The 12,629-nt window shown below is 44.6% G+C and overlaps 1 protein-coding gene across 1 annotated transcript in view; it reads left to right on the top strand.

Annotated features, from left to right (window-relative positions):
* The window catches only part of LOC109931801 (V-set and immunoglobulin domain-containing protein 10-like 2), a 74,408-nt gene that overhangs the window by 14,350 nt on the left and 47,429 nt on the right, over window positions 1-12,629 (top strand). Inside the window, exon 2 of the mRNA XM_048615376.1 lies at window positions 8,327-8,680. Within this exon, the coding sequence (XP_048471333.1) occupies window positions 8,327-8,680 (354 nt within the window). The remainder of the gene's footprint in view (window positions 1-8,326; window positions 8,681-12,629) is intronic.

Genomic DNA, 12,629 nt, shown 5'->3' with positions numbered 1-12,629 from the left:
GAACAGTCCCAGAGCATTCTGAAAACAGCAACAGCATCAGTATTTCCCATCCAGCTCCATTATATTAAAGCGTTGATATTTGAGAATGATTCCATGAGTGATGTCGTCTTGCCTTTAGGTGACGTTGATACATGGCTCAAGCTTCAATCACGTAGATCAGCTCAGACCATCAATTAGATTCCAGCCTGTACTGCATCGTCAGTTGTCTGTTGTACTGTGTAAAAATTACCTCCCATAGAATGGAAGCAGCTCTTCTCAAACTTCCAAAAGGCATTCTATGTCTTAGAGGCAAACTTCTTTGTGTTTCTTGACCCATCTGTAACCTTTACATGGTTGACCACACATCCTCCTCTAGTCCCTCTCCACTGTTTTCCCTCTGGGTGGGACTGCCTTGCTTCCATTCTGACCTAGCTAATAGTAGCTAGAGAATTATTGGTTTCTCTTCTTGCACTGTTACCTCTGGTAAGGATCCACCCTGGGTCACTTCCCATTCGTCTCCAGCCTGCTCCATCTTTCAAAAGGATCATGGCTGATTTGATTCGTCCACATTCTCATGTACCACAGACAATCTCTCACCCCCTTGCTTATCAAGAACCTTTCCACCCCTGTCTTAAAAATATTCAGGTCTCTACTTCCATTGCCTTTTGAGGATGTCCCTTATTTTGAAACAGTGCTCCTAGGCTCTCCCTCAAGAGGAAATGTCCTCTCCACATCCATCTGCTAAGACCCCTCAGGAACTTATATGTTTCAATCAAGGTACTTTTTCCTCTTCCAATCTCCAGGGTATAGACGTTTGGCCTGTCCTAGTAAAGCTTCATTGATCTGCAAATTTAACAACCATTCCTTCAGTCCCTCCATCCAAGTCATTTACACAAATTGGAAAATGTTGAGACTTCAGCTATGAACCCTGTGACATACCACTCATTACATCTTGCCAAATAGCAGAAACGACTCACTTATGCCTCCTCCTTATTGCCTGTTAGCCAGTTAATCTTATACCCATGCTAATAAGGGGCTGCTGTGCCGCAGTGACAATGTCCCTACCTCTTTGTCAGGAGGCCTGGGTTCAAGTCCCACCTGTAATAACCTCTCTGAAAGGATTGATTAGGAAATGTCTATCCTTGCTGATATGTTAACCCTTTATTTTACGCATTAACCTTTGAATTCTACATGTAAAGCACCTGAATGTCTGAATTAGATCCCAATATGTTATCTGCACTTTTATATCGAGTAGCTATAATTCACACTCATGAATATCCAAAACAATACATACATCTCTCAACCACTAATTAAATGCCAGCCAGTATCTTATTCACATTTTAATTGTGTTACAAGCAACATGTGAAACTGTGTGATGATTTTCTCCAGTTTATTTCCAATGGTTTTTCTAGCATTTATAGATTATTTTCAACATTTATGGAAGCAGGTAGTACATATGAGGAAGGATGGAGGTGAAAGAAGACAGTTTCGCTGAGAGCCCTTTGATAACCACAAAGTGAATGAATATATGCTAACATCTATGGTGACTCAGTGGTTAACACTGCTACCTCACAGCCCCAGGAACACAGGTTCGATCCCAGCCTTTGGTGACTGTCTCAATACAGCGTGGAGCTGGAGGAACACAGCAGGTCAGGCAGTATCAGAGGAGCAGGAGAGTTGATGTCCTGGGTCAGGACCCTTCATCAGGACTGTCTGTGTGGAGTTTGCACATTCTCCCTGTGTCTGTGCAGGGTTTCCTCCCACCATCCATGGGTGTGCAGGCTAGGTGGAGTAGCCATGGGAAATGCAGAGTTACAGGGATAGGGTGGCAGGCTGTGTCTGTGTGAGATGCTCACCAGAGGGTTGGTGTAGAATTGATGGGCTGAATAGCCTGGTTCTATGATCTACAGAATTCCCTGTTGCAAAGGTTGATTCCTTCCCACGTTGGTTAAATGCCCCAAGTAAGATACTAGCTTCCTCTCTGCGTGAATTGATTGTAGTAATCAGACAAATGATTAGAAAGGAGGGGGAGACATTTATCTCTGTGTAATAAAGTAGACCGTATAGTGCCTTGGTAAACAGAGACTGATGATAATTAATTCAGAGTCAATCTGAGAATGTTTCAGGTGCCTACTGCTCATTGAGTTATACTTGTGTGAGTCAGTCCAGGTATTTTCAGTGATTACACCAGAGCCCTGGACAAAATGCACCAGGGCTGGAAACACATAAAGGAGTGAGACAGCTTCCCCAGGATTGCTGATTCCGATAATACGTTATTTGGAAAGAGGGTGTTCACATCCAATGGAGTTGGCAGCAGCATGATCCTGCAATGGGGAATGGACTGACTTGGAATTTTCAAACCCTGCTTAAGATTCTCTGGATCCTCACTCCTCTGGTCCTTGGTAAGATCTGGGAGTGTGCCCTGTCTGTTCCTCAAACTCAAGGGGAAGTGCTTTTACAGTTACAGACTTATAGAGCGAAAGGTACACAGTGTTGTTGCAATGTTGTTTGAGTTTGGGAATTTCTAGTGATATGATAATTTGCATAAAGGATGCCTTAAATTATGGGAAAGCAGTGCAGTGCATTGGGTAAAACTTTCTGTTTTGGCAACTTTCACTTGAATTGGAGTCTAGCCTAGTGTTGAGTCTGTTCTCTGTTGGCTATAAGGATTGTGGAATGATGTGTTTAAAGTAACAGGCTTCAAGGAGAACTAGAGATGAATGGATGTCTCCTTCCCTCAGGAACCACACAATGACTTTTCAACTTTGAACATTTTGAAACATTTAAGTTCCTGCTCTAATCTTTATCGCATTGTATTTCTCTCCTCCTTTCCTGTGACATTGTCAGAATCCTGTTCTTTAGTGAAGACAAATACAAAATATTCCTTTAATATTTCAATGATGCCTTCTTACTCCACAGCCAGTACTTGGCTATTTTATCTGTTTACTTTTGATTCCAATCTGTTAAATCCCTTTTTTACTCATTGAAGTTAGCCAGTCACCTGTTGACAATGCTAACCACTATTCCCAATTCCTTCGCCTCCGCCGCATCTGCTCCCAGGATGAGGCATTCCACTCCCGTACATCTCAGTTGTCCTCGTTTTTCAAGGACCGTAACTTCCCCCCCTCGGTGGTCAAGAACGCCCTCAACCGTGTCTCCCACATCTCCCGCACCTCATCCCTCACACCCCGTCCACGCAATAAGAACCAAAAAAGAATCCCCCTCGTCCTCACGTACCACCCCACCAACCTCCGGATCCAACGCATCATCCTCCGACACTTCCGCCATCTGCAATCCGACCCCACCACCAAAGACATCTTTCCCTCCCCACCCTTATCTGCTTTCCGGAGGGACAACTCTCTCCGTGACTCCCTTGTCCGCTCCACACTCCCCTCCAGCTCCACCACACCCGGCACTTTTCCCTGCAACCGCAGGAAGTGCTACACCTGCCCCCATATCTCCTCCCTCATCCCCATCCCAGGCCCCAAGAAGACTTTCCACATCAAGCAGATATTCACCTGCACATCTGCCAATGTGGTATACTGTATCCACTGTACCCGTTGTGGCCTCCTCTACATCGGGGAAACCAAGCGGAGGCTCAGGGACCACTTTGCAGAACACCTACCCTCGGTTCGCAATAAACAACTGCACCTCCCAGTCGCGAACCATTTCAACTCCCCCTCCCATTCCTCAGACGACATGTCCATCCTGGGCCTCCTGCAGTGCCACAACGATGCCACCCGAAGGTTGCAGGAACAGCAACTCATATTCCGCTTGGGAACCCTGCAGCCCAATGGTATCAATGTGGATTTCACAAGATTTAAAATCTCCCCTCCCCCTACCGCATCCCAAAATCGGTCCAGCTCGTCCCTGCCTCCCTAACCTGTTCTTCCTCCCACCTATCCCCTCCTCCCACCTCAAGCCGCACCTCCATCTCCTACCGACTAACCTCATCCCGCCCCCTTGACCTGTCCGTCCTCCCTGGACTGACCTATCCCCTTCCTAACTCCCCACCTACACTCACCTTTACTGGCCCCATCCCCGTCTCTTCGACCTGTTTGTTTCCTCTCCACCTATCCTTTCCTCTATCCATCTTCTATCCGCCTCCCCCTCTCTCCCCATTTACTTCAGAACCCCCTTCCCCTCCCCCTTTTCTGATGAAGGGTCTAGGCCCGAAACGTCAGCCTCTCTGCTCCTATGATGCTGCTTGGCCTGCTGTGTTCATCCAGCCCTGCACCTTGTTGTCTCGGATTCTCCAGCATCTGCAGTTCCTACTATCTCCACCTGTTGACAACTATAAGTTTTGAATTTTCTTTGTTTTTCGTAACTATTTATATGTAAGCCTAATTATATATTATGTTCAGTGTTTCCCAAATGATCCCTCAGTGAAATATGATGAATTATCCCATTCCCTTCCTCAGAACCAAATCAAGCACTATTTCTATTCTTACCTTACAAGAGGCACATAGATCTAGAAGGTTTTCATGGGCATATATTACAGGGCTAAAGAAATTCCCTACTCTTTTCCTTCTGCAGCATTGTTTTCCTGGTCTATATCAATATGATTAATGTCACCCATTTTCACTCTTCTGTATTTTTTGCAATTTTCCAGAAAATCTTTGTCCCCATACCATTCCTGCTATTTGGGGGTCTGCCTCTGGCAGTAGTTTAGGACTCGACACGTGAGGGTCATAACCTCCTCCATAGCTTCTGAAATACTGACTCAACTCTTTCCTTCCAATGTCATCGGGATAGGCAACAAATGCTGATGAAGCCAATGATGCCGACGTCCCAAACATGAATAAAGAAAGCAACTGCTTCATCTCTGTGCAGCCGTTTTCCCTGTAGCCCTAGTGATTGCTGTCCAAACCACAATTGCCTGAAGGGCTGCCCTTGGCACTGAAACCAAGTTTCAATGTGCCACAGTTCAGAAAGATTCCTGAACTGCCTGCCTCCTCTTATCTTGCTGTGGGGTGGCCACCATTTCAAACATCCACCGCAGGGTTCTCAGCCTCCTGTAGTCCAGCAACAACTCAAGCTCGGAAACTCTGGATTCAGTTTCAGGGAGCTACCTGTGTGATTATCAAGGACAAATAAAACTTCCGTGGTATTCCTGCAATGAACTGGAATTGCAAGCTGCCCCATCGTTGCTTAACAGTATGTCAACTTAATGTTATATCCATGTAACTATTTCAGCATCACCTTAATCCTTTTATTAATTATTTATTATTTGCATACACCCCATTGCAGTTCAACTTGTTCTAATGTTGTTATCTGCTACATGGGTAATTTTAGTTTTATCCACTTAGATTTAATTAGTTACTCCAATGACTTGTTCATAAATTAACAGACGACCTGTTGCAGGCAAACTCTCCATTGGTTAGAGTCATCCCTGGCACACAGGATGATGGTCATGGTTGTTGAAGGTCAGCTATTCCATCTCCAGGACATCTCTGCAGGCATTTGTCAGGGTAGTGTCATATGACCAGCCACCTTCAGCTGCTTCATCAATGACCTTCCCTCCATCAGAGTTGAGGATGTTTGCCAATGATTGCACAATGCTTAACACCATTTGTGACTTCTCAGATACCGAAATAGCCTATGTTTAAACGGAACAAGATCTGGACAATATCCAGGCCCGGGCTGACATTTGGCAAGTAACATTCACGCCACATAGATGCCAGGCTATGAATATATCCAATAAGACACAATCTAACCACTGCCCCTTGACATTCAATGGCATTATTATCACTGAATTGCCCACTATCAACCTTCTTGCAGTTACTATTCACCAGAAACTCAATTAGACTTGCCACATAAACACACAAGAGCAGGTCAGAGGCTAGGAATACTGTGGAGAGTAACTCGCCTCCTGACTCCCCAAAGCCTGTCCACCGTCTCCAAGGCACAAGTCAGGAATGTGATGGAATAGTCCCCACTTCCACAACATTCAAGAAGCTTGACACTATCTGGGACACAGCAGCCCACTTGATTGGCACGCACATTGACAAGCATCCACTCCCTCCACCATTGACGCTCAGTAGCAGTGTGCACTATCTACTAGATGCGCTGCAGAAATTCACCAAAGACCCTTAGATACCCACAACTACTTTCATTATAAGGACAGGGGCAGCATTTATATGGGAATGCCACCACCTGCAAGTTCCCCTCCAAGCAACTCACCATCTTGTGTTTGGTTGGCTCGCCGAGCTGGTTCGTTGTTCCACAGACATGTCATTACCCTGCTGGGTAACATCATCAGTGCAGCCTCCAATGAGGCGCTGTTATTTTTTCCCACCTGTTATTTAAACTCTGGTGTCCGTTGAGCTGGATTACCTCACTTCTGGTTTTCCTTCACAATGGAGTGTGTACAGGGTCTAGCTCTAGGCATTTATTGATGGCTTTCTTAGTGGAGAACCAGGCCTCTAGGAATTCTCGTGCTTGTCTATGCTTCACCTGGGACAGGATCCTGGTGTTGTCCCAATTATTTAAACGGGCAACAACACACTGCAGCAGCACAGAACTACGCCAAGGAGAAGAAGAGTACCTCTTCCAAGTATTCAAAGACAATGGATACCCGAAAAACTGGGTCAGAAGATGCCTATCACATGCACGACACCAGGAAGATAGTACATGCCCCAACACGCTCATCACACTACCTTACATCAGGAACACATCTGAACTGACCATAAGTCTCCTACGACCACTGGGCATCAGAGTAGCACACAAACCCACATCAACCCTTCGCCAACTGCTCATCCGAACCAAAGACCCACTACCGACTATGGACAGGGCCAATGTCATATACAAGATTCTCTGCAGCAACTGTGACAAACACTACATTGGGCAAACAGGAAGGAAATTAACCACAAGAGTACACAAACATCAACTGTCAACAAAAAGACCAATTCTCACTCATCTCCATCCACATGGATAAGGAAAATCACCAATTCGATTGGGACAACACCAGGCTCCTGGGACAGGCAAAGCAGAGACAAACACAGGAATTCCTAGAAACCTGGTTCTCCATTAAGAAAGCCATCAATAAACGCATAGAGCTAGACCCCATATACATTCCATTGTGAAGGAAAACTGGAAGTCAGGTAATCCAGCTCAACGGACCCCGGAGTTTAAATAACAGGCAGGAGAACACAACAGCATTTCATCGGAGGCTGCACTGATGATGTTACCCAGCAGGGTAATGAAACGTCTGCGGAACAATGAACCAGCTTGGCGAGCCAACCAACCACAACATCCACAACCCGAGCCACAAATCTACTCTAAAACCTTAGACACTCACCATCTTGACTTGGAAATATATCACCATTCCTTCACTGTCGCTGGGTCAAAATCCTGGAATTCCCTCCCATCTCAAGGGCAATGGTGGGGGTGTGGGTGTGGGTGGGGGTGGGGTGGGGTGGGGTGGGGGGGGTGGGGAACAATAAATGCTGTCCGCCTGTGATGCCATTGTATTATGAATGAATAAAAGAAAATTAACACCACCTTAATCACCCCTGCTCTGAATTCCTGCTCTCACCAAATTCCCATTCTTTTTAACGATCCGCTCAGCTCTGTGTGTAGCTCTAAAATGGATGTGTTTGCGAAGAAAGAAACGATCATGAATTTTTGTTCTCCATCACTCAGGGTCTGTGTTCCCCATCTGAGGTTAGGGGTAATGGAGTAAAGGTACAATTGGAGTAGAGTGTTTGGCAGCTGATGCAGTTCTAATTCTGAATGCTCCGAGCTTAATATAAAACTGTTTCTGTCCCAAGAACTGTGTATTTCCTTTATTTAGAATTACTTAGGTCCTGTTACATCCTTAAATTCTTCCAACTCTGTGGAATAGTCATGCATCTGAAATATCGACTTGGAAATATTTCTCTCTAGAAGGGCTGGGATGGTAACAGGAGGGTAAATAATCAGGTGGGTTGGCACTGGAGAGATACATGTCCTTTTGCTGCCACTTCACCAATTAAGTTCTGGGGAAAAGTCTAAGAGTGACATTCCTGACCCCTCACTAATCATTGGTCTACTGTCCTGCTTTCCAAACAGGATAACAAAGGTAGCTGCTTTCCTGACTGGGAAAACTGGTGGAATGTCTGCTGGGTTGTTGGTGTTGAGGGTGGGGGTTTGGTTTGCTCCAATCTGGGGACGAATGGGGGCAGAGATGTAAGATCTCTTGCTCTTTAGGACACCTGGCCGCATAGGTCCAGCATAAAGAAGGAAATCCCAGCGGCTCGTTGTATTTCTCTCTTCACCGAAGTTGTCTGGCCTGCTGAGCATTTCCAAAAATAAACAAATTTTCCGATTTTATTTATGCGTGTAACCTGGTCTCTTTCCCACTCAGGTTTGGTCATCTTGGATCCTGAGGAAGTCACATACATTGAGAGCCAGGTGAAAGGAGTCATAGGCCGGTCTGTGGTACTAGAATGTGGCCAGTCTGTGCCTACCATTTACATCTGGGGCTTTACCCAACCCGGCCTCAATGACATTCGGGCCATCCTGTACAATTATGGGATGGGTGCCAAGCTGCAGAAAATGGCTTCCGTGTTTGGAGATATGAAAGTCCTCTCTGACAGTGCAGCCCTGGTGATAGACAACCTACAGCTCGCAGCTGAGGGACGATTCACATGTCAAAGTTTGTACGACACCAACGATGGGGCGAAACTCATCTATGTCTTTATTGATTTAAAAGTCCTGGGTGAGTTATATCTCAATATCATAAGGGGCCTCCAGCGGCCTTTGGAAAAAAAGGAAATTGCAAACTGCTGAACACTTATTGACCATCTATACTATTTACAGAGACAAACTTTAGAAGCATCCATTTGAACGATCTTCCCTTCGGTTCCACCTCCTTCACTGGTTTGCACGCGTAGTGTGAGCATAATAACTATTAACCCTTTACACTACCAGGTATTCATTTAACTCATTGAATGTCACTGTGTAGACATGATGGGCTGAATGGCTTCCTGCTGTGCCACAGCAATTCTATGATGCTATAAAGTGCACGATTTAAATTCTACCACAGGCAGATTGTAAAGTGCAGCCAACTCCCTCCCCATCGACACCCCCCATGGCCTTGTACTGTCGCCAAAGTTGAATTTCACCCCCACCCTCATGACAGCTGGCAGCCACCCTGCGATTAGATGCTTCTGACCTGGAACAGGGTGAGCAGTCTTTCTGCAATTTTGCTTGAAACGTTTTATACAAAGATAGTCAGACTGGAGAAAGCCTACTGCACCATTCAGGGTCTCCTTCACTCAACTACAATGCCTTATGCATCATGAGATGGGCAGATATTGGCAAACAGAAATCCCCAGCTTGTGGTGTGTCAGAGGTTACTTTAATCAGGACTGCAGCAGGCTGGGGTAGAATGCCTACGGTCTTGTGTTGCTAAGTGGTTTGTGTTGCCATGAAACTTGCGACTTGGGTTTTATTCTTAAATTAGAGAAAAGACTATCATTGTCTCTGCTGGTAGTTTGTGGCCTATTTAATAGTTGCCCTATTTAACTACAAATGACTGCTGTGTGACTCTGATTGATAAGTTTCTGCAATCTGCTCTATTTACACATGGTCCTGTTCTCTGTGAGTGCATCTCTCAACAGTACAGACTATTCCTTCCTTTTTTTCTACTCCTTGCACATATCCTGCAATGACACTCGTGCATCATGATAAATACCACCATCTCGTTATCATATCCGGTCTCCTCATAGTAGAGTTTGGAGCTGCCCCTTAATTTTTGCAAATGTATGTACCCAAGGCCAACTAGTGTTTAATTGCTATTGTTGACTGTTTTATATGTGGGTAGATTAATTAAGAGCCTGTGGATACTCTAGTTCTAGTATTTTGTGCTCTGGATGGCTTTTGAACTTGTGTCAAGTGTTCTCTGTATGCTTCTAAAAATGACACAAGCAACTGGGATCATGAGGGGCATGTCCATGACGTGCTTATAAATTACGAGCGATTCAGCCACAGGGTGGGCCATTAAAAGTCAAAGAATCTGATTGACAGGAACGGCGTGTGATAATGTGCCCCAAATTCGTCAACGCTGGAATGGAGGGAGCAGGAGCATTGTCCCTGGTTTAACTGTGAAGGACTATACCAGTCAACAGTAAGGTGTTTCAAAAAAACTTGCATTCAGGCTTGTTCTACGCTGTCCTTGGTAATGCTAGAGGTGTGCGCGATCCCTACATGGAGAGAGACACAAAGTGATCCAAAGATATGCTGTACAAATCAGAATGGGGAGCACACCATGTGGCATCATTGATCAAAGAGTTGGAATGGGAGTGATTGAAGTAAAGGAGGGAGAGAATTAGAATGAGAGATAGTAGGAACTGCAGATGCTGGAGAATCCGAGACAACAAGGTGCAGGGCTGGATGAACACAGCAGGCCAAGCAGCATCATAGGAGCAGAGAGGCTGACGTTTCGGGCCTAGACCCTTCATCAGAAAAGGTATAAAATATGGAATAGACTAGTGGAAATTGACAGAAACTAGTTCCTTGTACCCTCAGCAATGACAAAACAATGGTCATCCACAAAATGATAATGAACTGTTTTGGAAACAAATAGTCTTTAAAAATCCTTTTGAGAAATCACCCAGTGGGACAAACTGCCAAAGGAAATAAACACAGCCCAATCACTTCAAGAGCCATCTTTAAATTATCTCCATTTGTATTTTTTTCTGATAAGGATTGCCATCTAGCAGGTTTAGATAGCACTAACTATATAAATGTTGGAGAAATACATATGTCAGTCCAATTGTTGAATAAGCTAATGTTTTGGAAGGAGTTAATGTGCATCTTGCATTAGCTTCACCCATTTTGCCGATGACTCACACAACCTATGGGTGGACACCAGCAGTTTGACTCTATCTTTTGCAGGGAGTAAGTCTATTGGTACAAATCCCCTAAACTCCTAGCAATTTTGCCTGACCAAATACAGTTGTATTTATTGCTATCATGCAATAAATCGCCATGTTATTTAAGGATAGAATCTCTTCTGCAGAAACTCTATGGTGGTGTATCCTCTAAGACTGGTCACTCAATATCCACAAGACATAGCAAAAGCAAAGGAAGATTTAACGCAGCAGCCTGTACTCAGCTCCATGTACTGATAGAGGTGGCAAACCACCAAGTGGCACTGGTGGTCATGGTCTTGTTATTTCTTATCTCTCACAATATGGGCATCATTGACATTAGACCCTAGACCATTTCAGAGGGCAGTTAAAAGTGTTTCTGATGTTATATGTAGACTTGAATGGGTAAGAGATGACAGATTTCCCTCCTTAAAGGACATGAGTGAACTATACATTCATTTTCTTAGCAAAATGATAGTTTTACAGCAAACATTACCGAGATTTAAACTCCAGATTTATTGATTAAACTTAAATTCAATGAGCTGCAATGATGGAATTTGACCCCATGTCTCACAGAAACATAAACCTGAACCTGTGAATTCTAGCCCCTTGATATTACCAGTCCACTGACATCTGAGGAAATAACCAACTTTTGCCGCAGTGCAGATCTGATCTCTACCACGAGGACATGAAATCCAGCAGAGCCAGAAGAAAAGACAAAGAAAGTGAATGAGGTTACCACTTGAAGAGTATTCCCCCTTTAAGAAGACACAGACAGTGAGTCAGCGGCTGAAGGATGATTACCAACAAACAGAAAGAGACTGCAGCCACCAAGGAAGGGGTCAATAGACAAGTTCAACAATCTAAAGACAAAATCTCATTCAGAAGCTGGTAAGAAGTGCTGGGACAAGGACATGGGATTAGATGAGAAGAATCCACCACAATGAAAAGGTACAAGAGCCCAGAATGGAGGAGCACCTGTGAGAAGCAACTGAAGGCTTCAAGAAGTAAAGTTAGAGATCACATAGGTGCAAGTGAATAACTTTATTAAAAATGGAGCAAAGGCCAAAAGGGTAGATAAGGGAGTGTATAACAGAGTTCTCATCTCTCCTAATGACATTATGTTTCACAAGGCTCAGTTGCAAGGTTCAGTGAAATACTCAAATGAAATATATGTGAGGGTTATTGAGTCAGGAAGATCACAGAATTTACATTGAAAAGGAGCAAATTTAAAGAAATATAGTGAAAAGTCTAACAGTAGAATAACACTTATGAAAAGTTAAAGATTTAAAACTTTAGCTAGGCCACATTTGGAACATGGCGTGCTGTTGTGGTTGCCACAGGAGGATGTGGATGCTTTGGAGAGGGTGCAGAGAAGGTTTACCAGGATGTTAGACAACAAGGTGCAGAGCTGAATGAACACAGCAGGCCAAGCAGCATCATACGAGCAGAAAGGCCGACGTTTCGGGCCTAGACCCTTCATCAGAAAATCCAGGATGTTGCCTGGTCTGGAGGGTTTTGTTATGAGGAGAGGTTAGATAAACTCAGACTGTTTCCACTGGAAAGACAGAGGCTGAGGGATGACCTGATAGAGGTCTACAAAATTGAGAGGCATCGATAGGGTGGATAGTTAGGGGCTTTTTCCTAGGGTGGAAAGGTCAACAAGAGGCATAGATTCAAGGTGAAAGAGGGAAAGTTTAGGAGGGAAGTGCGGTGAAAAATTTTTCACACAGAGTGGTGGGTGCCTGTAACGCACTGCCAGTGGAGGTGGTAGAAGCAGGCACATGAGCAATG

Source organism: Rhincodon typus, chromosome 32, assembly GCF_021869965.1.
Source record: "Rhincodon typus isolate 14 chromosome 32, sRhiTyp1.1, whole genome shotgun sequence".
NCBI classification, from domain to species: domain Eukaryota; kingdom Metazoa; phylum Chordata; class Chondrichthyes; order Orectolobiformes; family Rhincodontidae; genus Rhincodon; species Rhincodon typus.
Note: the sequence above shows the minus strand (reverse complement) of the source record. Positions and strands in the feature narration are given on the sequence as shown.